The sequence below is a fragment of the Pectinophora gossypiella genome, chromosome Z (assembly GCF_024362695.1).
Source record: "Pectinophora gossypiella chromosome Z, ilPecGoss1.1, whole genome shotgun sequence".
Classification (NCBI taxonomy): Eukaryota; Metazoa; Arthropoda; class Insecta; order Lepidoptera; family Gelechiidae; genus Pectinophora; species Pectinophora gossypiella.
Window position 1 is genome coordinate 20,720,753 of NC_065433.1, and position 26,234 is coordinate 20,746,986.

General features: G+C 37.6%; 2 protein-coding genes across 3 annotated transcripts in view; one reads left to right on the forward strand and one right to left on the reverse strand.

Annotated features, from left to right (window-relative positions):
* LOC126380626 (neuronal PAS domain-containing protein 4B-like) overlaps window positions 1-22,552 on the forward strand; it is a 105,215-nt gene extending 82,663 nt beyond the window's left edge. Inside the window, exons 7-12 of one of the 2 annotated variants that reach the window (XM_050030162.1) lie at window positions 3,499-3,683; window positions 9,420-9,526; window positions 14,556-14,709; window positions 20,545-20,871; window positions 20,985-21,619; window positions 21,887-22,552. In XM_050030162.1, the coding sequence (XP_049886119.1) occupies window positions 3,499-3,683; window positions 9,420-9,526; window positions 14,556-14,709; window positions 20,545-20,871; window positions 20,985-21,619; window positions 21,887-21,933 (1,455 nt within the window). In that variant the 3' untranslated portion in view covers window positions 21,934-22,552. The remainder of the gene's footprint in view (window positions 1-3,498; window positions 3,684-9,419; window positions 9,527-14,555; window positions 14,710-20,544; window positions 20,872-20,984; window positions 21,620-21,886) is intronic. The other variant, XM_050030163.1, reaches the window with a different exon arrangement.
* A 79-nt stretch (window positions 22,553-22,631) lies between these two features.
* LOC126380622 (mediator of RNA polymerase II transcription subunit 24) lies at window positions 22,632-25,944 on the reverse strand. Its single transcript, XM_050030155.1, has one exon. The coding sequence runs from the start codon at window positions 25,671-25,673 to the stop codon at window positions 22,734-22,736; it is 2,940 nt and encodes a 979-aa protein (XP_049886112.1). The 5' UTR covers window positions 25,674-25,944; the 3' UTR covers window positions 22,632-22,733.
* Window positions 25,945-26,234: the final 290 nt, after the last annotated feature.

The following is a 26,234-nucleotide window of genomic DNA, read 5'->3' on the forward strand; positions in this document are numbered from 1 at the left end:
AAACGTACGCAACAGATAATAAGTCACGATTGATCGCCCGGTGCTGTCATACACTGTGAGGCAGATTAAAACTGTAGCGGTGCAAGTAACAAGCCACGGAATACGAACGTTTAATTAACAAATGAAATAAAATGTTTTAAGAATTTCCTTCACTTATATTGTACAGAAGGACAGAAAGAGAGACTCGAGGCCTTTGAAATGTGGTGTTGGAGGAGGATGGAAAGAATAAGTTGTACAGAAAGAATTACAAATGAGGAAGTGCTAGTAAGAGTAAAGGAAAAAAGCCAAATACTGAGAATTATTGAGGTCAGAAGAGGCAAGGTGATAGGACACCTAATAAGACACGACGAATTTATTAAAAACATCTTAGAAGGGAAGCTAGAAGGAAGGAGAAGACCAAGAAGAGCTTACATGGAACAGATTAAAGATAATGTTAACGTCGTGTCTTATAAGGAAGTCAAGGAATTGGCCTTTGATAGACTGGAATGGAAAATGCTGCTTAAATTGATGATGATGACATTGTATACATAAAAAAATAACTGTTATTATGATTGCTCCAAAAGATCATATAACTTATTTGTAATTATCATGAAAAAATATGCAGGTACTATGTATCTTTTACATGCGTTAATAATGCTACGTGTTTGAAGTAACGTGGTTAACGTACGTTAGTAAAGTAGCATAATTCGTTACATTAGAATAAAGCTAGTTTTCCCCGTCCGCTGTCTCCCCTCCTTCGGCCAGATGTCTCGGTGCCGTATGTTTAGGCGTATATCGGTTATTCGTTTGATACGGTAATCTAACGTTTCATATCCGGTTAATCTATCGTCATTATCCAGCCATAGTCTGGGCCAGGGTGGGCGGACATCATGTTGACGCAAGTGTCTGAATCTCGTTTTTAATCTCCGCGGGAATCGAATTGAAACATGTTACATTTTAATTTATGATATCCAAATTATACATTCAACTATGTTTTTAGTCATAAGATAAACATTAAACACCTGAAACATTACATCAACAGATCTTACAAGTAACTCAGGCCCCGAGTCTTGTGTTAGATAGAACATTGAGTATTACTCGTAGCAGTATTTCACATGGAAGCTTTGCGTGTTCATTAGCATTTGCCAAGTTATTACCATTTTATGTATATTTCCCCGCGGATCACAGTAAAATGCAAGCATTCTCAAATAATGTTGTCATAGTGACTTTGTGCTCTATTTATACGCTATGATATAATCTGGCCTACAACAGTTCGCTACAGACATCATTTAAATATACCTTGTTAAGTGGATTAAACTTTTTATGTAACTACATTGCGTTATTCTAAAGGTAGTGTTCGTTGTTTTCGGTCCTATTCATAGTCGCGCCAGTTATTCGCACGGATACTTTACGATTGGTTATCATCGTAAGGTTGAATCGCCAAATCTGGCCCTTTTTTCTAGAAATGACAAAGTAACTTTCACAGATCGCCGTTGAAGTTTCATCAGAGTTTAACTTTCCTATTATACACAAATCAACAAAATAAAAATCATTAATTATTGTGTTCCATGGAAAGTTCCTAAGAACAGAAAGCAAGAAAAATAAATCTCATGGCATCAACACCAATAAGTCAACACCTCCTAAATATATTAATGTATCTAGTCATCAGCAACGTCACTAATCCATTTATTATCTACTTTTATAAAAAAAACCCATCAACATAATTCCAATAAGATTTTCCGGTGACTACTCACATTGTGAATAAACACTTTATTTGTTTAACAATCTCGAATATGTGTACTCGCTTATTAAAGTTGTCTTTGCCACTTTGTTGGTGCATAAACATAAAATATTTTATCAATTTTACTCGATCACTACACGTGCAGTCTCTGCACTTACAGCAGCGGCCGGTTCCACGTAGCTTAATTAACGTTCTACATGTTGATTTGATAACAAAGTTAACAGTATTTAATGGTCTTTAATGCGGATGTACAGTACGGCTCACTATGAATACGAGCGCGTTCAATACAATAAAATATATCGACCAAGGCCGCATGGATCCGGATCGAAGATTGCTCCGGCGCAGCGGCGGTGAGCGGGTGAACTGTGAACTATTGTGTCGAACACTCTTATCTGTCTATTGTTGTTAAAACTTTAAAGAATGTCAAAGCGCCACGCCTACGATGCCGCCTTTGAAGCCACAACTTATTAGGTCAAAGTTCAGCGTACACACTGTCAAATCCCAATAAAAATCTTTTCAGTCTCGTTACGACGTGGGCGACCTTGATCTATAACTATCCAGTCTTAACTATATCGGTCGTTTAATAAAATTGAATATCATCGCTCACCTGCCGTGCTCTACAGGTATATTCCTTTCACCAAATGGTAAAACAAATGAAAGTATAAAGCAATAGGAAACAACCACAAAAAGAATTTAAAAACTAAAACCCGACTACGGAAAAAACGCGTTCTAAACAAAAGAATATCAAAGTAATTCATCTACACACACATTGATAGAAAAAAGCTCAGACAGTCAGAAAGACTGTCCGCTTACATTCCCATAGATAGATCTAGGTATATTTGAACTTGAAAAAAGTAGCCATTCAAGATACATCATTATGCAACACATAAACAGCCTAAATACGTCCCACTGCTGGGCACAGGCCTCGCCTCAATCAACCGGAGTGGGTATGGAGCATACTCCACTACGCTGCTCCAATGCGGTGGTGGAGATTATGCAACAATTAATACATATTTTTACCTATTTATAAAACCTGTACCTACATACGTACTCGTAGTTGACATAATGAAAACGCTGCAATAGTACCCGCATTCATAATATAAACTACTTACTTACCTACTTACGCGACGCTAGCAAATATTATATTCTGCTGGGTATCTGTTATAGCGTGAAGCAGAGCGTGTGAAGAGTCCTTTATCTTGGTATATATTTAAAAGCAATAACTGAATATATTACAATACGTACGTCACTGCGGTCCTGTGGTAAACCCGCTTGCTTCTCAAACGCGAGGAACGCCGATTAGAACCCCGATATTGCACCAATAGTTTTCACTAATACAGTTGACTCGACTTCGTTCATCTTGCGATGGATGTGCCTCTGACGTGTCGCATTGTGAGCGTATGTTACTTTTTATAATATTAGGTACTTTCGACATAAGTATTAAGCGATACACACAGTACACACGCGATACACATAGTTAGCGGTTATGAAGCGATTGATGAATGTAGAGCAAGAGAAGTGTGTCAGGATCGAAGCAAATGGAATTCTATAGTCTCTGCTTACCCCGGTGGGAAATAGGCGTGAGTTTATGTATGTATGTTCAACATATTATTTAGTTCGTAAACTACCCATCACTCATCAGAGCTAGATATTTTATGTTCTGTTTTAGACGTCAAGTTGTTAAAGATGAACCTGTAGCTAGCACTTTTGTACCACTGTTTTGAGGATTAGTTTTTAATTTGAAACGTATGGCATATTGAGTACGTTTATGTTGGTAGGTGGTGCTGGTGCGAGGCCACTACGTGTCGTACCTGCCCCTGTGCAGCCGCAACGAGCCGGTGTTCCTGTGCGTGTGCACGCCGCTGGCCATGCCGGAGACGCGCGAGTGCGTCGTGCACGGCGCCACCAACGTCTTCACCACCGTGCACGCCATGGACATGAAGATACTCCACATCGACGCCAAGTAAGCACACACACACTGCACCTGCTATATAATGTGTTCCTACGACAATACATAGATTGCAAGGGGATCACAATAGATCTTACAGGTCTCAGTGATACAATGCATGAAATAAGGCCTGCATTGCCCCCAGCAGAAAAGAGACAATTTAATATGACTCTTTAAAGGAACATTTTAAATCCTAAAATAAAAAACTTCTTTACACGTCATTCTACACAAGAATTAAGGAGTAAATTATACACAGGGTGTTAGCGACACCGTAACGAATACTGAAAGGAATGATTCAGACCATGATTCTGAGTTGATATAAAGTGGAATTTACCGTCGCAAAATTCATATATATTTTTTAAATTATTTTCAATTCTATACTTTTGGGCTCGAAAATTTAACATGATATTAATTCAGAATAATGAGTGATGTCACCTACACCCCGTACAAGTACAATACTTACGGGGATGATTCAGACCATGATTCTGAGTTGATATCAAGTAGAATTTCCTGTCAGAAAATAAATTTAAAAAATATGTTTTTTAAGTTCCATACTTTTGCGACGGAAAATTCCACTTGATATCAACTCAGAATCCTGATCTGAATCATCTCTAAAATTTTTCGTTACGATGTCACTAACGTCCTGTATGTATAACAACCATATTCTACTATTGTAAAACTATTTTTTTTTTTGACGTGACTTATTGTAGATTTGCCGCAGATGGCATTAACTACTTGGCCGGACAAATGGGGAGCGCTGAAGGCTCTCACCCGGTACAACGTTTAAGACAACAGGCCTGAGGGTGCATAGTTGGGCGCGAACCTCGGCTCAGGGCGTCGTCTGAGAGGAAAAATATTTGAAAGAATTAATCGACCCTAGTGGGTCGATAGCGATAAGCGCTGAATGAGGGAAATCGTCGACCACGCCGGCGGGGTCGGTATCGGGGTCCTGAAGTGTTTGGTGTCGCGAGCTGATTGGCTGCCTCTATGGCTAGGGTTATTGTAAAACTGTACTAAGACTTCCTTATGCAAATCGTAGCATTCCCGACAGTGGTTCAAGGCTCGAGGTAAACAATAAACAAGTTATTGATGCGTCTGTCACACAGAGCTACTGTCCATCACAGGTAGATGTATGACAACATCTCTATTGATGGCATTTCATATTCATGCGCGTCACCGCGGAGGCGCTCAATGGCACGAAATAATAAGACGAGTTGAAATAACATGCAATGGTAAGTAGGGTGGTCAGATGAGTTGTCATGTCACTTGTTGCGCGAGTACCGTCGGCAAGGAAACTCATACTCCGTCCTTGTGATATTTAGTTCGTACTTTATTCGTCCTATTCATGTACTTATTTTGTATCAATATTTTAATACTCATCTACAACAGAATGGGGTGGCTTTTACAGCTTAATTTTCGGAGAATTAAATCGAATTTGGTGTCGAGTATACGTACTCTCGGCCGCGCTTATAGAATCTATATTACTCAGAAGAAGAGAAGTCATTGTGGTCCTGTGGTCACGGGCTTGCTTCTCAAACGGGGATCGGCGGTTCGGATCCCGGACAGTTTTCACTAACACAGCAGCGATATGACTCACCATCTATCACGTTGGTCTAACAGAAAGCTCCGTGCGTTGGATGTACCTCTGACTACCACCATTGGGATATAGTCGTGAGGTTATGTTATATTGCACATAGTGTTAAACTGTTTAGTTATGTATTATTTCATACAAGTAGCTCGGTGAACAGCATTGACACGACATGTAAACAAAAACTCGGCTGCAGGTCGGAAGCGATTGACGACTAACTTAGCATACAATAACAACCACTAGCTCCCGTACAAGCTTAATTTTAGACCGCATGTTCACCAGTAGCTATACTTATCTGTTACTATGTTACTAAAAACAATTTCGTTGCTTCCGCATCAGGAAACATAGATAAAAGAAGAGTTTAAGCGTCGTTTAATGCGTAATTTGAAACATAATATCTAGTACTAATTGAATTTAAATATACTTAATAGTAGCTATAGACTGCCTAACCACCTCATCCCCTCAAGTACGGTACGAGCTGCTGACCCGGTTTTGCAAACATTTCATCATGTTTAGATGGACTGTTGAAAATGAAGGCCTCCTTAGACTGACTTCACTCGAGACTTCTTGCCTACGTTAATTAGTTACGTATAAGTTCGCGCCTATTATTTGCGATCAATTTGTCTTAAACGTTGTACCGGGCCGCGCCCCATTTGTCCGGCCATGCAGTTAATGCCATCTGCGGCAAATCCACAATAAGTCACGTCAAAAAAGCCTATTATTTGGGGTAGGCAAATACAAGGGAATTATAAGTAGGTACTTCGGATTCTGTCACATCACTTTCGCTTTCTTCACCGTCATCATAAGAGACTCTTTCAAATACCCGCAATGTTAAGTTCGGCCTAGTTCTACTTAGGCGTAGCTCTTCCACCTCTACCATTTAAATGAAATGAAATGAAATTTATTGTAGTAAAATTAATTGGTGGCGAAATAATGGCTAATTTTCTATTACAACATTCGTAACTGGCAGCTTTCGATTTTCTTAATTTACACTTAAGTTTGTTCTTTTTAATAAATGTACTTACCAAAAACTGCTAAAGACCCCTATTATATGGGACTTAAACATACCTGGCCAGTGAGTGTGTGTATAACCTCTGCCTAACCCTGCGATGTGATGTGATGCTATGTAAAAATGCTAAAAGCATTCGGTGTAAAACCAGCCTAGCTTATAATATTACTAAGATTTATGTACACACCAGCTCACGAAGGTTCGCACGCACCCATATGTCTCCAAGCTGATTTTCTATTGCCTCACCCAGTCATAAACATCATTGTTCTGTCCGAGTAGACATTATATGATTTCTAATGAGCTATTGGCCATTTTGGCCAACTTTGACCTCTGATTGGTCATAACTTACGCATCCATTCTTATTTAATGCTCACAATGAAACGATCAATAAAACACAGTAAACGCTTTCCAGGAATCAAATGAAACTTTATTATTAAGTACTTGTTGATTATTTCCTTGTCTAGTTATAAAACAGATGGTCTTTCTTAAACTGCCGCGTTTAACTTAATTGTTTCCACACATTAAGTGTTTCATGGCACCTATTGCCAATCTAAAACCTTCAATACTGTTTATAGTAAGGTTCATCATTGGCTAATATTATACTCGTATTTTCTTAGCTACCAACTTCATAGTCTGAAGTACTTGGGCATCAAAACAAAACTGCAACTTAACTAATATTCCATTATCAACCTTATGGATTACAGCTTTTAAATACTTAATAAAACATATCCATAAGTGATATGTAGTGTTTGCATTTGTCTTAACCGTCAACGGCCCTTCAATTTAAGAGATTTTTACAAAGTGGGTCATGGGTCGCCAAACCTTTGTAGTCTGCAGCTATTATTATTAGTCATTGTTTATTAAAAAAGAAATGTCATAACAATAAGCTACTAGATATGCAAATAATTTTACGGGCCGAATCTAAGATAAGGCACAAAATAAATGTAGATAATAAAACAACTGTCTAAATGTAGGTAAGTACCTAGATAGCTAGCTATTAGTAGAATTAACTTATTCGGTCTGGCTAGGCAGTGTGGCAATCGAAAGAAAACCGATTTAAATTCTTTTGTTAGTTAAATGGCGGAATAGTAGGGTTATACAGTGTAACTACTACTCTTCGCGAACAATACCAACAAATCTTGAGAGTTCTGCCAGTGTGCTCCAACATCAGGCTTGTGGTTTGCGAAATAATGGCTAATTTTCTATTACAACATTTGTAACTGGCAGCTTTCAGTTTTATCGAATTTTGCGATCGTTCGTTCTTCTTGACAAGTCTGACTTCCCAGGGGCACTTGTTGCGTTTCCATTTTGACGTTTGAAGTTCGTTCCATGGTATAAAAAGACCAGGTATGCTCAATCCTATGACAAGACAAGCCGCCATTGCTACCCCATTGATGACGTAAGTGTTACCACTGTATTACCGTTAAATTGGTTTCATTTAAATTTTATTAAGTATTGAAAATTAAGTGAATTGCTGACTAATATATTTAATTACTATTACTTGTCACATACATAAACATTATTGAAACTGTAAGTAAATCTTTTACTAAAAGTTCAAAATTTCCTTGCAAAGTAAATATAAAAACATTTGTCGTGTGTACGTATTTGATTTATTACGGAATGGCAATACTGGGCGGTATGACGTCAGCTGGGCTAACCTTGAAATGTTACCTGTCAGTTTTGTGCATACCTGGTTTTCTTATACCATAGTTCGTTCCATGTCACATAGCCGTGGCATACTTGTATTTGAGAATGCTATAGGCTATTTTGTAAACAAGTTATATTAACAACGTATTGTATAGGACACGCAATTGCGTAGTTTCCTAAGTCAAAGAAAGATAAACTTTGAAATTCTGATTATTAAATAAAGACAGATCTAAAACTGACAAAAAACGTTTTCTTTTTTCTATTTAAATAATTTTTTTGTGAATTTTATTTCAAGAAAAATGTAAAGGGTAGTTTCCAACTAGTCAAATCAATTACTTTTTACTAAACGTCAAAACACGAAATTACAATGCAATTTGTATGAAAAAGCACACTGTGACGTCATAGAAAAAGAAACGTGATAAAAAGTCGCATTTATTATTACTTACGTTTTTCTTTATTAAAATTCATAAATAAGTTAAATAGAAAAAATAAAACTTTTTTGACACCTTTAGATCTAGTCTCTATTTAGCTATCAGAATTTCATAATTTATCTTTGACCCTGGAAACTACCCAATGGAAGCATACATTCAATCACAATAAACATTATCTTTCAGTTACCTACGTCGATTTAAGACGCTTAACCTTCTTTTTAATTGTATAACTAAGACAATTCATTTATCATTTACAAATGTAATTAAAATGAAACTTGACATAGGCAAAACAAATATCGGATGGGGTCATCTCATCGATCAATCACGGGAGACCTTGTCGAGCACAATGGACATTTCGATTCTGAAACGATATAGGAATACTGACTTCGTTTTGATTTGTATGTAATTAACGCCTTCCTTTTTTTTGACCGGAGTCTTCCTTATTCGTATTTGGAATCACTCATGCGAAAGTACTGCATTACGCTGCAATGTACCTTACATTACGCTTGAGTATATTAATTCATTTTTTATACGCGTACTTGGCATATATGTATATTCTAAAGCTTTCCGTGTTTCGTTTTACATGAATAGGCGTGGTTACAATTCCCAAGTGTATTTTTTACTGCTATCTAATAGATAACATAATAATTGCTAGGCATTAGTATAATGACTGAGTGACTGCTCATAATTATTAGCCGCTGAACTTCCGGTTTTCTTATAAAATCCAGGATGAGTTAGTATCAGAAGAAAGTGAATTTCCAAAACTAGTTTTTGCTCTTGATATGAATTATATTATGGAACGGAGTAATCGATACGTGTTTACGTATTGCTTTAAAACGTGAACTGAGTTGAGGGGACGATTTTACGATGATATTATTAGGCCAACTGTCTTAAAAGGATTTTTGACGTCATAAGAGCCGTAGTTAGGTATCTAAAGCATAACAAATAATTATTTTCTTGCACACACAGAAAACACAAAGTTACAAACAAAAGGAAAGTAGAGGAGTAAAATGCCTAATTGCTAAGTGGCGATCTCTTCCAGGCGACATTTGGTTATAGTTTATGTTTGTGTCCAGTAGCGAGTGGCACCTGGGCTGGGAGCGCACGTCACTGCACGGCGTGAGTTGGTACCACCTGCTGCACCCTGACTGCTGTAAGGAGGCGCAGACCAAGCACCGACTCAGTAAGTATACCTACCTCTTCTTTCACTCCTCTTTCAAAGGTCATGGTTTGAGTCATGTATCGACACTTAGGGTGGTATTAATAAACTAATCTCAGCTTCGAGACTGCCCTCAAGATCATGTCAATGTGACAGTTCTCATATAAAAACAGAGACTTGAGCATGATCTTGAGGGCCAGCTGAGATTCGTTTATTAATACCACCCTTACCTACTTAAGTAAATAGTAGCCGGGATCGACTTCTTAACGTGCCATCCGAAGCACAGATCTCTTATTTTCGGCCAATAATCGGGTAATCAGCCTAAAGTCCTAACCATACTTCGGACTACATAGAGATTTTTGTGATATATGTTCCCACCAAGATTGAAACCCGGATCTTCCGGATCGTGAGCTCAACGCTCAACCACTGAACTACAGAAGGCGTCATACATACTTATTTTAAGTTCTGCTTCGATCTTATACATATTCATCAATCGTTTCATACGTCTTACGGTAATCATATTCATCTTAGGACTTCGTACCAAAAGCGCTTGTATATTGGTTTCAGCTTACTTGTGGTCCTACCCACCACATTAAGGATTACTTACGTTTAATACATATTTTGTTTCATATTGCATTTACTGGAATAAAATCCAACAGCACCAACTAATCAGGTAGGTATTCAAAACAAGTAAACAGGCACTTGTTAGTTATACAATCCCAACAAAATTAAACACAATCCAATTCCCTTCTCCTTCCATTGAACCGCAATTTCACGGTCAATCTTCTTGGCTAGCTCCACAAATTTGCATTCCCACAATCAACAGTTTACTCGATTTAACATTTCAATATTATAATAAAACTAAGCGCAGTGTGAAAATGGTAACATTCTGCAAATGTTCCAGCAATAAGTGTAATCTGCTTCATCAACTGTTTCGTGAGCATTGTTCTCTTTAGTTTCTTATGACTTTATTCCGTTCCTTCGAATATGTCTTTACATTAACCTTTTGTTATCTATCTGCTTTGACGAGTCTCGTCCATCACTGGAAGTACCAACACCTGGGAATAGAGTTAGCAAACGTTACCTTCTTAACAGGACTTCTAACTTGTTAAATACGGAACTGTAGTGCCAGACATGACAAAATGTAGCAAACACCATTACGACATACATCTCACGATCATCTTCGATAACCTACGACAATAATAAAAGCGTTTAACCAAGGCATTCACACATGGCAACCTTATGTTCGAGAGAAAGTGGCGACGGCAACCCGAGCCGCGTGACGTTCGTGTGTGAACGCTTTAGAGTTCGCTACGTGAGCGATTAAAATCGAGTAAATCGAGAATTCTACTAAACTGTCAAACCGTAAACAAACAATTTTAAACTTTATATCTCCTAGACGCGAAAACCCATTTTGGAAGTGCACAAAGAACTCGTGACTTTACGCTTGACGTAAACTATGGTAGCTGGGGTAAATCCAAAATTGGAACACTTTCGAATTGTGTTTGCGGAGCGGAGACGCTCCTCTTCCTAGCGCTAGTGACAGGTGACCCGGGGTTACATACGAGGACGTGATGTGACACTCATAACTTATTATACATATATGTATATACCTTATCATTTAAAGTATAAGTACCTAATATTGTGAAAACATAGTGAATGATGATTGATGCACATTCTTACAACACAACGAAACAAGCCCTCAAAATACTTATATTTACAACTATACAATTTGATAGGTAAGTTAACTAGTTTTCTGACATTTAAGATTTCTTGTAAGTTGTACGACTTGAAATGACTGAGAATTAATTGTTTCAATTTACATCCATATCATTTGCATTAATTTTGAGCCGAGCGTAGGTAGACCTCACAAAATACAACTCGCAAATCAAACCCACTTCAGCAAATACACATAAGTAAATAAGTACTTGGAGATAAACGCACTGGCAGTTAGCCGTCCCGACCACAATCATAGCAGTCGTCAATCTGTTCTCGAGTCTAAAACCAACAGTTGAGATTGCACAAATAGCCGACTGGCATTAACCCTCATTACTTCTCAGCCAACGTATATTCACGGTTCAAAATGTCAAATTATTAACTTCACGCATCGACATAAAGTACACAATTCGATGATAGCACATCAATAAAATACATGAGTATTGTTGTTGAGAAAGAACGTAATGCAATGCATTCGAGCCGTCATTCGAATGATTCGATTATCGAATATGACAAGGACGGATCTGTATGACCTTTGGAAATGATACTGACGCTTAGATCATCTCTGGAACCGCTGAAATGGGTGTTTGTTTTTTTTTTTGTGTAGCAAGCAACAGGTGCGGTACACTATGTTTTTACTGTAGGTCTTAGTTGCGCGCTATTTCTAGGAATCAGACTTTCAAAACTCTCGCATAATGATTTATAGTTTGTCTTGTATTTATAAATTTAGTCTTGCAATAAATCCGTCACCCACCACAAACCTTTAAATTAGAGTTAACAATTCAACGGTCTAGGTGCGGTAGCTTTCCTATTCTGCGATTTCAGTTAGGTATACAGCTTATTGTACAAATGTATGCAGGTAGATTATCTTTAGCAATATTAGCATTCGAACTCTGGCAGTTCGCTTTGAATATATTTCTTGTTGCAATCTGATATAGACGTGTTTAAGAAAATTCCAGTAATTATCAGCGATATAACTTAAGATTTAGAGAGTTTATTAACAAAGTAATTGATACGTAAACGCTTTAATATATGAATTGAGTTGGACAGATAAGTAATTATGTTAAACTGAAATTCTTAGGCTAAGTTTATTAGACTTTGATGTTTAAATACTTAGATAGAGCAACTTAAGTCACACTTACAGAATTATAATTAAAAAACATCTACATTTGCAGAACAAAGTAAAAAGTGTGGATTATATAGGTTCATAAACATAAAATAAGTAAATAAAATTCCGGGATATATTAAAAAAAATAAACCGCATCTTATTTCACGTTACCAAATCATTTAAACTAAATGTTACCTAACATCAAATAATTTTGATTTAACTATAGTAATGTAGAGTAATAACTTATAATTTATTATCTACAAATGCCTATTATTATTTTGTACTGCTACACCGCGTAGGTACCTAAGGACGAAGTTAGTTAGCAATTAATAAACATACAAATCGTACAAATAAATCACAATCATTGCATATAATCGAAGGCTCGCCCCACACGGATGTCCTAGCCGCGCACTTAGAATGGATATTTAATTACAACCTCAGAGCATAATACTATCAATATTTATTACGACCCGTTTCACATGACAATCGCCGGACCTTCGCTCTCATTAAACGGACCGAGCTTAAAAGCTCATTAAAAGCTTATTTGATTTTCTAATTTATGTACAGAAAGCTCTGCAATAACGATGTTGTCCCGCTGAGTTCTTTTGCAATAAAACCAACTCTAAATACGAACGCCGACAAAAGATCTATAATTCTAAATGCACAATTAATAAAATTCATGAGTACATCGTCGATATAAACAGGTGGTACTTCCTTAACGGCTTATCAGGTTTGAAATCAACAAACAAACGCAAACCATTTATGATGAGGCGACGAACAGACTCCTTATAGGGAGATGTGTGCGCAGCCTTCAGGTGTATAGTGTATGCCTCCCAATCAACGGTCAGAATTATATTCTTGTATATCTGTTTAGTCGCAGTAAGTGCGACACCAATACCTACTGAATAAGTTGAATATATTTAATTTACCGAGACGCGGTTATGGTATACTTACTCTTTGACCGTTCGGTCACTCTGTAGTACGAGCAATCGAGACAAAGCAGATAGACTCCACGCATAAACTTTTTTTACTTTGAACATACTCAGATTTTAAAACCTTTAAGGCTTTGTTTCTCGCTTCCATTGATTTTTTTCACCCTCATGTTGTTAACAGTATCAACGTACGCGCAAAAAGTTTATTGCATTGTAAAAAGCTAACTGATATTAATTTTATTGAAGTGACGAGTCGAAGCAAAAAGTTTCAAATGGATTTCCTCGTAATCATCTTAACACTGGCGAGTGATAAAATCTAAGTATCGGTTTGTTACCTCTGCATAATTAGTATGTAACCTTTCGATAAACCTTTTCAACACCAGGAACTATAAACAATTCACGTTGGAAAAATATTATTCAATAATTGGTTCCCATCAACTTTTGATACGATCACTTATATTTAAAGTTATTTAATAAAACTTACTCTGTCTATCGCACCATACTGTTCTGTTCATCTCTTGAGGACTCATTCCTGTGAAGTACTAGCATAAATGTAATTCATTTTTTATTATTTACAACATGACAGTTACCCATGGCGTTATAAATACACAATTATTCATATAAGTATGTAAATATACCTTAAATTAACAGAAGAATTAAAATAGGCACATTTACATTCATGGATCGCAATCGCAGGCATCACACTTTCAAATGTCTTCTTACATTCATCTAACAAACATGCAAGCATACTAGCGAACAAGTCGCTATGGGGGGCAACCTCGAGTGCAGAGTAGAGACGCGTCATGATATACCTACTTACATATAGCGTTTTTTGTTTACTCGATTTTGATTATAAATCGGCTGCAGCTGAAAATCCGGTGTACCCATTTGCTGAATTGCAGCCGTTTCGGCATCACTACATAGTATAAATAAAGTCTTTTTTTCTGTCTACTCAACGGATTTTGATGCAGTTTTTTTTTAATAGATAGAGTGATTCAAGAGGAAGGTTTATATGTATAATAACATCCATAATATAGTGGAGAAATACTGTTATTTTTGAGGTTTTTAATGTGATGTTGTAAATAATATCATTTTTTCATCAGCACTGCACCCGAACGAAACCGGAGCGGGTTGCTAGTTATTTATAATTCTATTGTTAATTACTAACTACCATTTAATTATGTATTTTTTGTCGCATAAACATTTTCTTTCTTTCTTATATCAGCAAATACATGTGTGTCCGATGTATGTACCTACTTATTGCAATTTACATGTACTTATTATTTTTGTTATACAGTAACGCAATCGGAACAAGAGCGGTCGTGTATAGCCCTGCTGAGGCTGCAGCGGAGGTCAGGCCAGTTCTTATGGGTGCATGCCGTGCTGCAACTGAAAGACAATCTGGAGAACTCCCAGCGACCGGTCATCGTATGCACAAACCAGGTGCTTAGGTAAGAATGCTTTGAGTATCTAGTAGTCATAGGGTATTTTTTTTATTGGGAAATGCGCTACGCATACCACGCCGCTCGGGGGGGTTGGGACTCCCCAGATGGTGACACTCGTATACCCACTAAAACCCAACGGTGTTCCTTACCAATTGGTGGGATACGGGTGCGCAAGCATTCGTCCGTAAGCCGGTCCTCGATCGTTTCCGGGCTCTGCCCTGATTTTATGTGACTGATCACATTTTACTCCATGTTAAGCGGCTTGCGAGGAACACAATAGCGTCCAAAGGCCTAGCCAAGATGCATTCGCTTTAACGCTACGCTTAGCCAAACGGAATCGAAGCTAAACTTATTAGAATAGACATGTAATTCGCTTATGTCATTTCCATCCATTTATCTTCGTTTTTGTTAAGTATCACTTCCACTAACTTAATTCGTTAGTAATTGATATTACCCGCCATTTTCGCTATAAATTATCCTGTCATCAAAAGCTAATAGAATAATTTATAGCTCACAATTAACAGGAAACCACAACATGATTTTAAGTATAAATACCTGCACGTGACCTAAAACTTGCTGATATAAATTCCTATCATTCGTAACAAGGAACATGCGATCTCTTCAAGAAACATTTTATTAATTGCAATAAAAATGTAGTTAACTGTAATATAAGTCTTTAAAATCATAAATCCGCTGCACCATTCGATATAAATTACGGGAGAAAAGCGAACAAACATGCCATAGAGAACATTTACAATCGAGAACTATTACTCTGAAGTCTCACTCGTTCCTAATACTAACCTATCCTATCGTAAGAGCACTAAATTATCCCACTCACAAACATTCAACTTAATCGTCCTTACCCGGAGAATCTCTTATTATCCATTAATATATCGAAACAACCGCCAATCGGCCGGCGATCAAGGGTGAAATCACTTCATCATGGCCTGCGCCAGCGCAATTATTATGTGAACAAACGTCAAATGTGGAGTTTTATACGACGTGAAGCAAGCTCGGAGGTCACATGCGGGACTTGATGCTTATAAATCTACGAAATTGCCTCTTAACTGACTTGTAGAACCAACTGCGGCCCATCCATTAGCTACACGCTCTCTTCTTCTAACTTTAATACGTAATTTTACTTTAAAGACTTCATAACGTTTGCCTTGTTGCTTATGTATAGTACTAAATATTTGCTTCCGTTTATCTACTTTTGCATCTTCAATTACTACTCTTCTAAATAGGTATATTAAACATTTTCTACTATTTTGTTTATAAATTGACTTCTAGCTATTATTTCCCCGCAAATCACGTCGCCAACTTACGTAGAGTACTAGCCGACCTAGTCCTCGTTTGAACATTCTGGCCATCATTCAGTCAGGGTCAACAGAATTGAATAGCCTATAATTCTCACTAAATGCGCTACTATATCTTAACAATTATTATCAATATAAATTCCATAGATCTCGAATCGAATCGGCGAATGTATTTTCATCTAAATCATTATTTTTATACTATTTGTTATACTTCCAGCCGCCATCGCTGTTCCGAATTTTGTATATTAAATTCCATTTGAAGATGTAATAAAATAATATAAACATTACTTTTTATTTCTATTACGAAATTAATTGTAGAAGTTTTCACTTTACGACTTGAGTTATGCTAGGAATAAAACTATTACTTGACCCGGTTAACAACTAGCCAAACAAATTAGCAACCAGTATAACAAACTCAATCTCTACATTTAAAAAATAAAATTTAATGAATAGAGGTCATAACAGCATACAAGCCGATATTAAACAGTACGATACTTACCGTCAACTATGCGAGATTCCCGCAGAACCAATTATGATTACGGCTTTAATAATACTCGTATGGTACGGCAAACGGTAATTATGAATTAACCTATAATTGGAGATAATTTTATACGGAATTTTGTTTACTCAACGCAGCAAGCGTTCTTAGAATACTTCGATGGTGTAGGCACCACTTACGATGCGTATGGTGAAAATAGATGATAAAAAACTTACCTAAGTAAGTAATAAAGATATATAAATAGGCTCAATGTGACAACTTTTTCAAAGACGATGAAGTGAGGGTGAGTAGCAAGTAGGTAAGCATCTATTGTCATAAAAGTCGGTCAAAATTAAGTTAGGTACTTACTAATAATAACTTTCCTAAAATACAAGAATTCAAGTCGTTGTGCCAGCAACTAATTGGCTTTAAAGCTACGCTATTAAACTGACCGATAATTCCAGTACTGGCCCTCACTGCGCCGTGGACTTTGAAAAATTGCTGCCATAACTTAACGCGGTCACTTACAGACTTCCCTATTGAGATATCAATACTAGATGACGTCGTAGGACGTACGCCTCTCGCGTAAACATAACCCTTACCACCGTCCGCCCGCCGCCCGTTGGAACTCACACTGGCTACGATCCATGTGAAACTATAGCGCAGTTTAGGCCTATTCCTGTCTCTCGAGGCGCGTTCGCCGCAGCAAAATGGCATCGCGAACCCATAGTGAAGGTTTACGGCGAATAAATATTGTATAGGGGTGATTTATTGAGTTAGAGCGCGGCTCGCGAGCCGATCGGCCGGCCGATGTTGCTATCGGGATGGTTTGAAATATGCCTGCAGAGGGCTATTGTTGTGATGTGAGAAACGGTGTTTAACAAGCGCCGTGCTTGATCGATGGCGCCGCTCGCCGGACTTTACTCCCAACAATATTTTATAGCTGGAAAATATACAAAATTCTGCTAATTTCCAAGCTATGGTTAAATATATGACACGCGAACGCGATCTTCAGTTATTCACTTACTTATATTAAATTGTTTTTTATGGAATGGGCCTACTTGATAATAATTATTTTACTAATGAAAGTTAATATCCGTATTTCTGTATGGGTAAGGGGTGACGTGAAATCCACGAGTCATTTTTATGCCATTTCTAAAGCTTTACGTCTTTACAGTGCATTCCTTAATATTAAAGTAGGTAATACTTAAGTAGTTAATTCTATCAAATAGTGAACGGCGATATATACTATAGAAGTCGTAATAATGAATCGAAGATGAACAGACAAACAAACGGCAATAATGTTCAGTGACACGGCGGCGGTAAGGTAGTATTAAATTTGTAGTGAGTGTAACCTTTAGCGCGCGAGCGCAAGCTCGACGGAGCTTTGAGTAGGCAACCTTTAGATGGTGGATGCGGTGAAATGTCACATAGTTGGACTCAGCCCTGGACCCGCGACGTACAGACGCACACATAACGTACATTTCTACCATATTATTACGTGCTTATTTATATTCGGGTGCTCCAACCCGCAATTCAATTCAAATTCAAATAGAGCTGACTGACTAAGAAAGCTCGATGAGTTGCGAGTACTTATATCATCTTGCGATGGATGTACCTCTGATTACTTGAGATCACAATACAATCGGGACACCTCCATCGCAAGATGAACTAAGTACCACACCTCACCGAGCTTTCTGTAGGACCAACGCGAGCCATATCGCCCGCCGTCTATATTGCTCAAGCCAACTGTGATAGTGAAAACTGCACTTAAGATAAATTAATAGGTAACTCATTAGTACTGGGGTACGAAACGGCGCACATTATAGTTGAAATGACCACCCTTGCTTCAAAGTTACACCAATGAACACCGCCCGTTTTAATGTTTTTTTTAATCAATATACTGAACTTGTTTCAAGCCCAAAAATAATGGAATACTTAGCTTTATTCAGGCCGCAACTGCTTGCGAGTGTACATCAAAGTTTAGATATGTGCTGGACGACGACAAATCGCTTTAACATTCACATTAGCAAAGAGCAGATAGTTGGAATCAAAAGGGCGAGTGGATAAACTGCTACATGTCTGCCCGCGATCTGCATTAATGAACTTAACCTCCGCACATTAACAGAGATTTATTTCTCTACTCTCCTTACTGGGCCTACATTTCTTTGAAAATAGGTAGATACTTACTTAGTGTTCAATTTAAAATTATAATCAGCTCTACAACACTAGATGTAAGCATGGTAGGCAGGTGTATATTGAGATACCTACCTACCTATATGTCTAGTTTTAACAAATATTGTTATCAAAATATTAGTCTTAGTTTACAGTTGGACAAGACGCTTGTCCATTCAAATTCTTCATTCGTAGTTCGTAGCGATTGAAAATTTCAACAAACAAATAAGGACAGATAACAATGCTCTTGATTATTGTTTTAAAACCTGCGAACATAAGCTACAGCACTCGTTATGCATAACCGATGGAATGTTGGAAATCAACGTATCCGTCCATGTCGTTGGTTTCCCGCCAATTTGTGCGTCCGCGCAGCCCGAACGCATAAATCTCGCCGACATGATGTAGGCGGTCGACATGTTGACAATTTGTTGTCGTTCACTGTATCACTGATATATATGCACTCTCTTACAAAGAAAAGTGAATTAAAAATTAAATCGTATTAGGCAACTAAAATGCAATAGGTAGATACAATGTATTTCCGATCCTCAAAGTTGAACACGACTCTAGTGAGAAATATGTCCCAGGACACTACAAAATTGGGTTACTCACGTAAGCTCGGCTCATTATTAAAAGCAACCAGTATTTGTCAGTGGAAAGCACGAAGTAACATGAGTAGGTTGCGCAAGAGCATCAGCGCAGAAACGTGACAAATGACGCAATCCCGCGAACAATGCAACCGAGCTTGTGAGCAGAGCGGATTTATAAGCCTCAGCATATAAATCGGTGGTACAAATTTATAAGAGCGTACAGCTGAGTGAGAACAATTTATAAGGGTAAGAGAGATCAAACTGTCATCTGTGGTTGTGCCATGTGTCTAGAGAACATTGCTTGCAGCCATAAGTGATGGAGTCTGCGTCTCTTGACATGACACGCGACTTATGTAAAATGTAAAATAGGCACGTCTTGACTTTATGAAATGAACTAATTCCAGTAAAAGCCGCTTGTATTTTTAAAATATTAATTAGGAAAGCTTTTAGTATGCCCCTGCTTTCTGCATGGTTTTACACTAACCTCCCCGCCTATAGTTTATACCAAACGTCTTACAAAACCTAAGTGCCTTAAGGGCCGCGCCACCGCCCTTTGTGCTCGCTGATTGTTTAGGTCAACTGGACTGTCACCCACTCGTGCATTCAAATTAATTTAGATTTACTATCTAGCGCCCGCTGGCGGATTAGTATGAATTGCCCCTGACTCATTGCGGCCCGAACGCTATGATTACGAATCAATTACAAAGATACCTACCTACTTCTGGCAACTTAACAATTTGTCAGATTCGTTAATTCGGTCTTAGTTAAGTTTAGTTGGATTGGAAATTATTTGTCTTTTATAAAACTGTCTAAAAGCAACTAAATACCTAGATAGGTATCTACCTACCTAACTCCCTGTTGATAAACAAAAAAGAAACTACCTACCGGAGAAGCTCAACAAAATACCTAACTATATCCTTATCTCAACATGGTTGTTACTGGTATATAACTTACAATAGATACTTAACTACGTACCTATCTATTTACTCGCATGTAGCGCTACGCACAAGGGATCCTACTTAATATAAACATTAAACTTTAGTGGGTTCCGTTGCCGTTCTTACTAATGGGCAAAGCGTGTAACGATGCAATGTGATGGGCGAATTACTTTCCTTTAACGTTAAAATTGATTTTAAAATACAATTTAGTCTATTTTATGTAACAAGTTTACTGTTGGCAACTCTTTAAATCTCTATTATTACCTACTAAATAATCCTCATTTGTATTATAATAGGATTGATTAACCATTAAACCATGATTTCAATTAAAATTGTATAATTAACAGTGAACAGGAGGCTGCAGTAATGAAGGCAAACCCGTGGCTTTACCACTACTACGCGGTACAGTCGAAGCTTCACTACGGGCTCGCGTACGAGGCAGCGACGAGGATGTACGGGCCTCCGCCGCCCGACATCCAGGTGTACCCTCCGGCCATGCAGTACGCGCCCGCGCCGCCCGTCTGCGTCAATGGGAACCAGGTCGCCATGATGCCCAACCCCGGAATACAAGCCCACATACCTCATGTACCACCTCATCTCACGCCGATGCACTACGCATACGAAAGAACTGACAACGGGCCAGTTGACTACTCTGTATCGCTACACGAGAACAGGTATATTATTAAACTACTTAAGTACCTTTATACCCGACCAAGAAAACATATTTCTCGATAGTCGGCATCGTAAATAGGTATGCCACATGTTTAACTGTAGATTTTTATTACAGATATCACAATATACGGATAGAAGATACGAGGATACAGCCTAATGCTAAACGGAAAGGCAAAAATTCTGACGAGAAACCAAATACACCGGTAGCGAATTTGTCTCCCCGTGGCACACCTTCTACTGTCACTTCTGGAGGAGACACACTAGTAGCTGTAGCAGGGTCTATTGCTAGTAGACGGCCGGGCTCGAAAAACTTTAATATATCAGAAACCGAGATGGTCGATCAATGGAATCCTAGTCCAACGTGGTCAGAATCGGCTCTTCAAAAGGTTCCTGACGTTTGTCACCAGGACTTAAGCCCATACGTGACGACTACACCACCTACGCCATCGGGGACGCCTTCCGCGTATACTCATAACTATAGTCATACTTTTGTGTTCGACTGGTCACCAGAGCAATATGTTCCTCACACTAACAATAGATGTAACACAGTAACAACAGAAAGTTCCTACCAACAAACGTGGAATAGGAGCCAAAGGACATCTTTCGCGAATAGTGCTGAGAGTTCGGTCCCGGCAGCGGAGCTCTCCACGAATTGTAATCCTAATAGACTAAGCTTACAAATGAGGGTCAGTAATCCACCGCCAGCGTACAACGCTACTAGAGAAGGAGAAATACTTAGAAGGCAAATCGGTAAGTCGAATAACTAATCAAATGACACAGAAAATGTTGGTATAACGCATTTGCGAAAGTCTACAAAACACGTGCGATAGCGAAGGTCTAATTTTAATACTTTTTACTGTTGTTTCACAGCGAATATTATATGTGGGCGAATATTTATGTTTAGCTGCGGCGATATTTTTACTATTGTAATGTTTTTATTTATCCTTATGGAACTTTAATAAAGGACATGCCTATTTGGAAGAATGATTTCACATGTTACCCGTCTGTTTGTTTTAGATCGTCCACATCCAGATTCACCGGATGCCAAAAAGCCTGCATTATAACTAAGTTTTAAGTAATAATTATATATATTTTCTATGTATAAAATTACTTGTTACCTTATAATATATGAAAATATGAAAAGCTCTGGAACTCTCCTGTGATCTTTGTGTCGTTAAGAACTTTGTTAAAAACTAAGAATTTTGTAGATTACTGTAAATTAGGAACTTGTACAAAAATACAATATTATAGTAAAACATACTTTACCTATCTTTCACATACAATGTGATTTACTTGCGTATACGAAATGTGTATTATTTATGTACATATTTTCTTAAATATATCGTAATTTTTAAATATAAATTAAAGAAAAAATAACAAATAGAGCAAAGCCACACCTAGCCTCTTCATTCGAAGTTAAATCAAAATATGTTATTATAGCTGGTTTGGGTATAAATCTGAAACTTACTTTCATAACTGAAACAATCCCAGAACAATAAGAATTTTTAATGATGAGAAATTAGATTAGGTCATTACTCATAGGTAAAGTGAATATTCTGTACAAAAAACCTATTTTAAATAATTGTAAAACAAAACTGTTCAGGTAGAAGAATTACTATTAGTCTTAATTTATGGTAATTTTGTTGATTGAAACTTGAAAAGTAAAGATATTACAAATTGAAATATTATTTTAATTACCTATCCTTACTCCCTTTTATAATCCATAAATGGTAACAAAACAGAAGTAAATGAAACCAAAAAGTACTAATAAACGTGTTTATTACAGAAAATCAGTATAGGTATTATTACCTAGATTACATTGTTAAACTTACTCACTAAATAGCTCATCAATGTCCTATAAATATTAATCAGGTCTCAACCGCATGTTCCTCAAAAGGCAAAGGTCTCTGGCAGTGTCCTTTCGACCGTATGGTGTAGACAAGTCATACAGTCTTAGAATCAGGTTAATATTGAAGCAATCTGGAAGTGCTTTGATTAAAGTGGGAACAAGTTCACTTGGCATTTTTTGCAACACTAATTGTGCTCTCTCTTGGCCACACTGAACCAGATATACTAAAAATTGTAGTATAAAATGAGTTTGAGGAGTGACATCTCCATTCTTTCCAGCTAACTGAGAAAAGGAAGTATATAGAATTTCCAAAGCTGTTTGTAATGGTTCCTTTAGTGTAACGCCAGTTGGACTTGGTGCTTGAGGATAGGAATTACCACTGCTGTCGGCTGTATTATCATTCAGTCTTCTTACTTTGTTTGGGCACATTGTATCATCTTCTGTGTCTTCTAGACGACGTTTTCTGGAATTTTGGCTTTTGTTTATATTACTATGCTCAAGTGCAGCATATATACTGTATACTGTCAATTTAGCCAGAATAGCGGATTGAGGTTCCACCAGTTCTTCACATAATTTCGCATTATACAGATACTGCGGTAAGACATGCAACAACAGCGCCTCCGTGCAGTTCTCAATATCCAAATGGAACATGGCCAGAACTACATCTACTGATCTATCAAGGTCTTCCTGATACCTATATTTCAATGTCTCTTTAACCAGATTAGTAACAAACCAAACTGGTCCTGCAGTGTTTAATAGACTCTCTACTACATGTGTAGCGTCAATATGTAGATACCCTCGTAATTTAATATCTTCCCAAACGGATTGCAGTTGTTCCAATATTGGTTGACGGGAAATCACATTATGGGAATAAGTCAAAGCCTTCGATTTAGGAGCTGAAGGCGGATGAATATCATATTGCATTTTTCTTATAATTTGACTCATAAGAGCAGAACGTTCTTTAAAATTGTCGATTTGAGCTAATTCTACCTCACTTGGTGGAGACAAAAACTGTTGAACCATGTTTATTGGCTTCAAAAATGCATCTTGATGGACAACGTTGATGTAAGAGCAAAGCCAAACTGAAGCACATACTGCTAAAGAAGCCATTTTCTGCTTCAATGAATCTAACATACGTTTGACATCAGCTGCAGTAAGTGAACCCTGTTCCCACGCAAACAGAACTTCTTTCACAGCACCACTAACATTCATACAAAGGTCATGAGGTTTCAAACTAGTGTTCTTAAAGTCAAAGTCTGAAGCACTAAGATGATGAATAAATATATCAGTGACTTGAGAATCACATTTTTGTGTTATCTGTTCAGGGGGTTTGTGAACTCCTTTGTGTGCCATACATTCCTTAACCCACTGCTCAAAGAATGATTCTCCATTTTCCTCCAGAACAGCCTCTGCACCATAATCTTGCACAATGGAACACAAAATTAGAAAAGAAATATCAAAGATGTAGACTTTTGTCTGAGGAGCCCCCTTTTCACTTGCTGCAAGTAAAGCAAATTCGTTGAATTTTATAAGCCTTGACACAAATAATTTTAATTTTCCTTCAACTGCTGCAACTGCAAGAATAGTGTCTAGGGTTGTCCCACCTACAATTTGGCACAACATAGCATACAATGACTCTTGTGTTTTATGGAAATCACCTCCCATAGTTTTTAGAATCCCTGCCAATGTTGGTTCTGCACGAGTGATAAAAGAAGGGACAGACCCCTGTAGGCCTGTCGGTTCCAGTTTTTGTAATTTTACATCTTTATTTTCACGTTTTTGATTGAAATACGCAAGATGGCTTTCTAATAAGACATTTAATTTCACTAAGGGTTCAATTAGTGATACAACACTATTGCAAGAGTTTTTTGTATCTACTATATCCAACAAAGGAGTTGATTGTAACAGTTTCTCAAATGCTTCAACAAGTTCCACTGAGAATTCACCGTCGGTGCTGGTAGTTCCACAGAGATTATGGAGGTAATGTATAACCTGTGGTATTTTAAGGAATGTAAATGCAGCCCACAGTGCTTGCTTTAAGGAGTCCTTACTAGAGTCGTTAAGAGAAATGAAACAAGCTCTAATAAGTTCACAATAAAGTCTAGCCAGAGAATACCCTTTAATTCTCTGTACCATCAATAACTGGCTAGAAAGCTGTTGCAATTCTGCACTAGGATCAGCCAAGACATTTATGGCAATTTGTGCTTGTAATAAATGTGTCACAGATTCTGGTTTATTATTTAATGGTGCTATTTTGTCCACATCCATGTTGCAGATCTTTTGCAATGTCTCATGTATAGTTACTGGAGCTTTAAACTGTGTATTCATCATCATAAATGCTGTAATCTCTTGGCATTTCTTTGTCACTTCATTATACTCTTCTGGATCATTTTGTTTTGCAAGATAAAACATTGCAAGTAGAAAATCTGAATTTACAATTGAATTCAAAAGTGATGTGGACTTTTCAAGGAGTTCTTGACATTGTATAGGATTGGATGAGGGATATTTACTCAATGAGTAATGATAAACTTGTAATAGCCACAATATTATTGAAGACACAGCAAGGGCCAATACTTCCTCTTCCAATTTTCCACGACACGTGATGCTGTCTAAAAAGCTCTCCAGGAAGTCTAAGAGACTGATAATGCAGTGGGGTTTATGAAATGCATCAAATTTAGAGATTCTTTGTAATACAGCGGCATACGACACCAAATGCGACGCTAACGAGTGTTTGAGATAGGATATTACCAGCTGATTAGCACCGCATCCCACCATCGCCTGTTGAAGTATGCAGTCCGCCAGGTTATAAAGGTCTCCGCTCACTCCTCTCGGTAGAATAGTTTTGATGTTGATTCCCCATTGAATGTCGGTCCATCGTTCTCGCCAAGCTTTCAGGATCAAAGCTTTTAACGAGCTGGTTTTGCTTGTGATCTTCGAGGCTTCCATGTTGACCATTTTTCACGTCCTATTTCTCAGGATTAATGTTACGAAAGTCTTATTAACAACTTCTGGTAGGCATCTTTGTAATTTTCACTTAACTTGGTTTCTCGTTTGATACACCACTTTTACACAGAAATCAGAAAACCTATGATTTTGAGCAACGTAACACGCTCAGGTAAAGTAAGGAATATAAATAAAAGTGTCGGCCTAGTATTCAAGTAGAAATGAATAAAAGATACACCAATCGCTAATGTTTGAGCAAGAAGCAAATACTATCACCGCCATTTTTAATGACATTCTTTTCTTGTGCGTATTACAAACTCAGTCCTGTCGTCAAATCGATAAAAGCGTTTTCTTTGTTTTATCTTTTCCAATCCTTTACGATGATTGGCCGATATAACACCTTAGTAGTAAAAATAACCAATAGCGTGCTAAGAATTGAACTGTCAATGAGACCAATTGAATAAGAAATCATTATGTAGATACAGAATTTTTGTTGCAACAGAAAAAGTGACAGAGACAAAGCTTTTGCAATTCGTATAACTTTTTCTCTTTCTAACATATCTTACAGCACCA

Excerpts from the sequence above, each read along its gene's own strand:
- LOC126380622 (XM_050030155.1), bottom strand. The coding sequence starts at position 25,673 with ATGGTCAACATGGAAGCCTCGAAGATCACAAGCAAAACCAGCTCGTTA.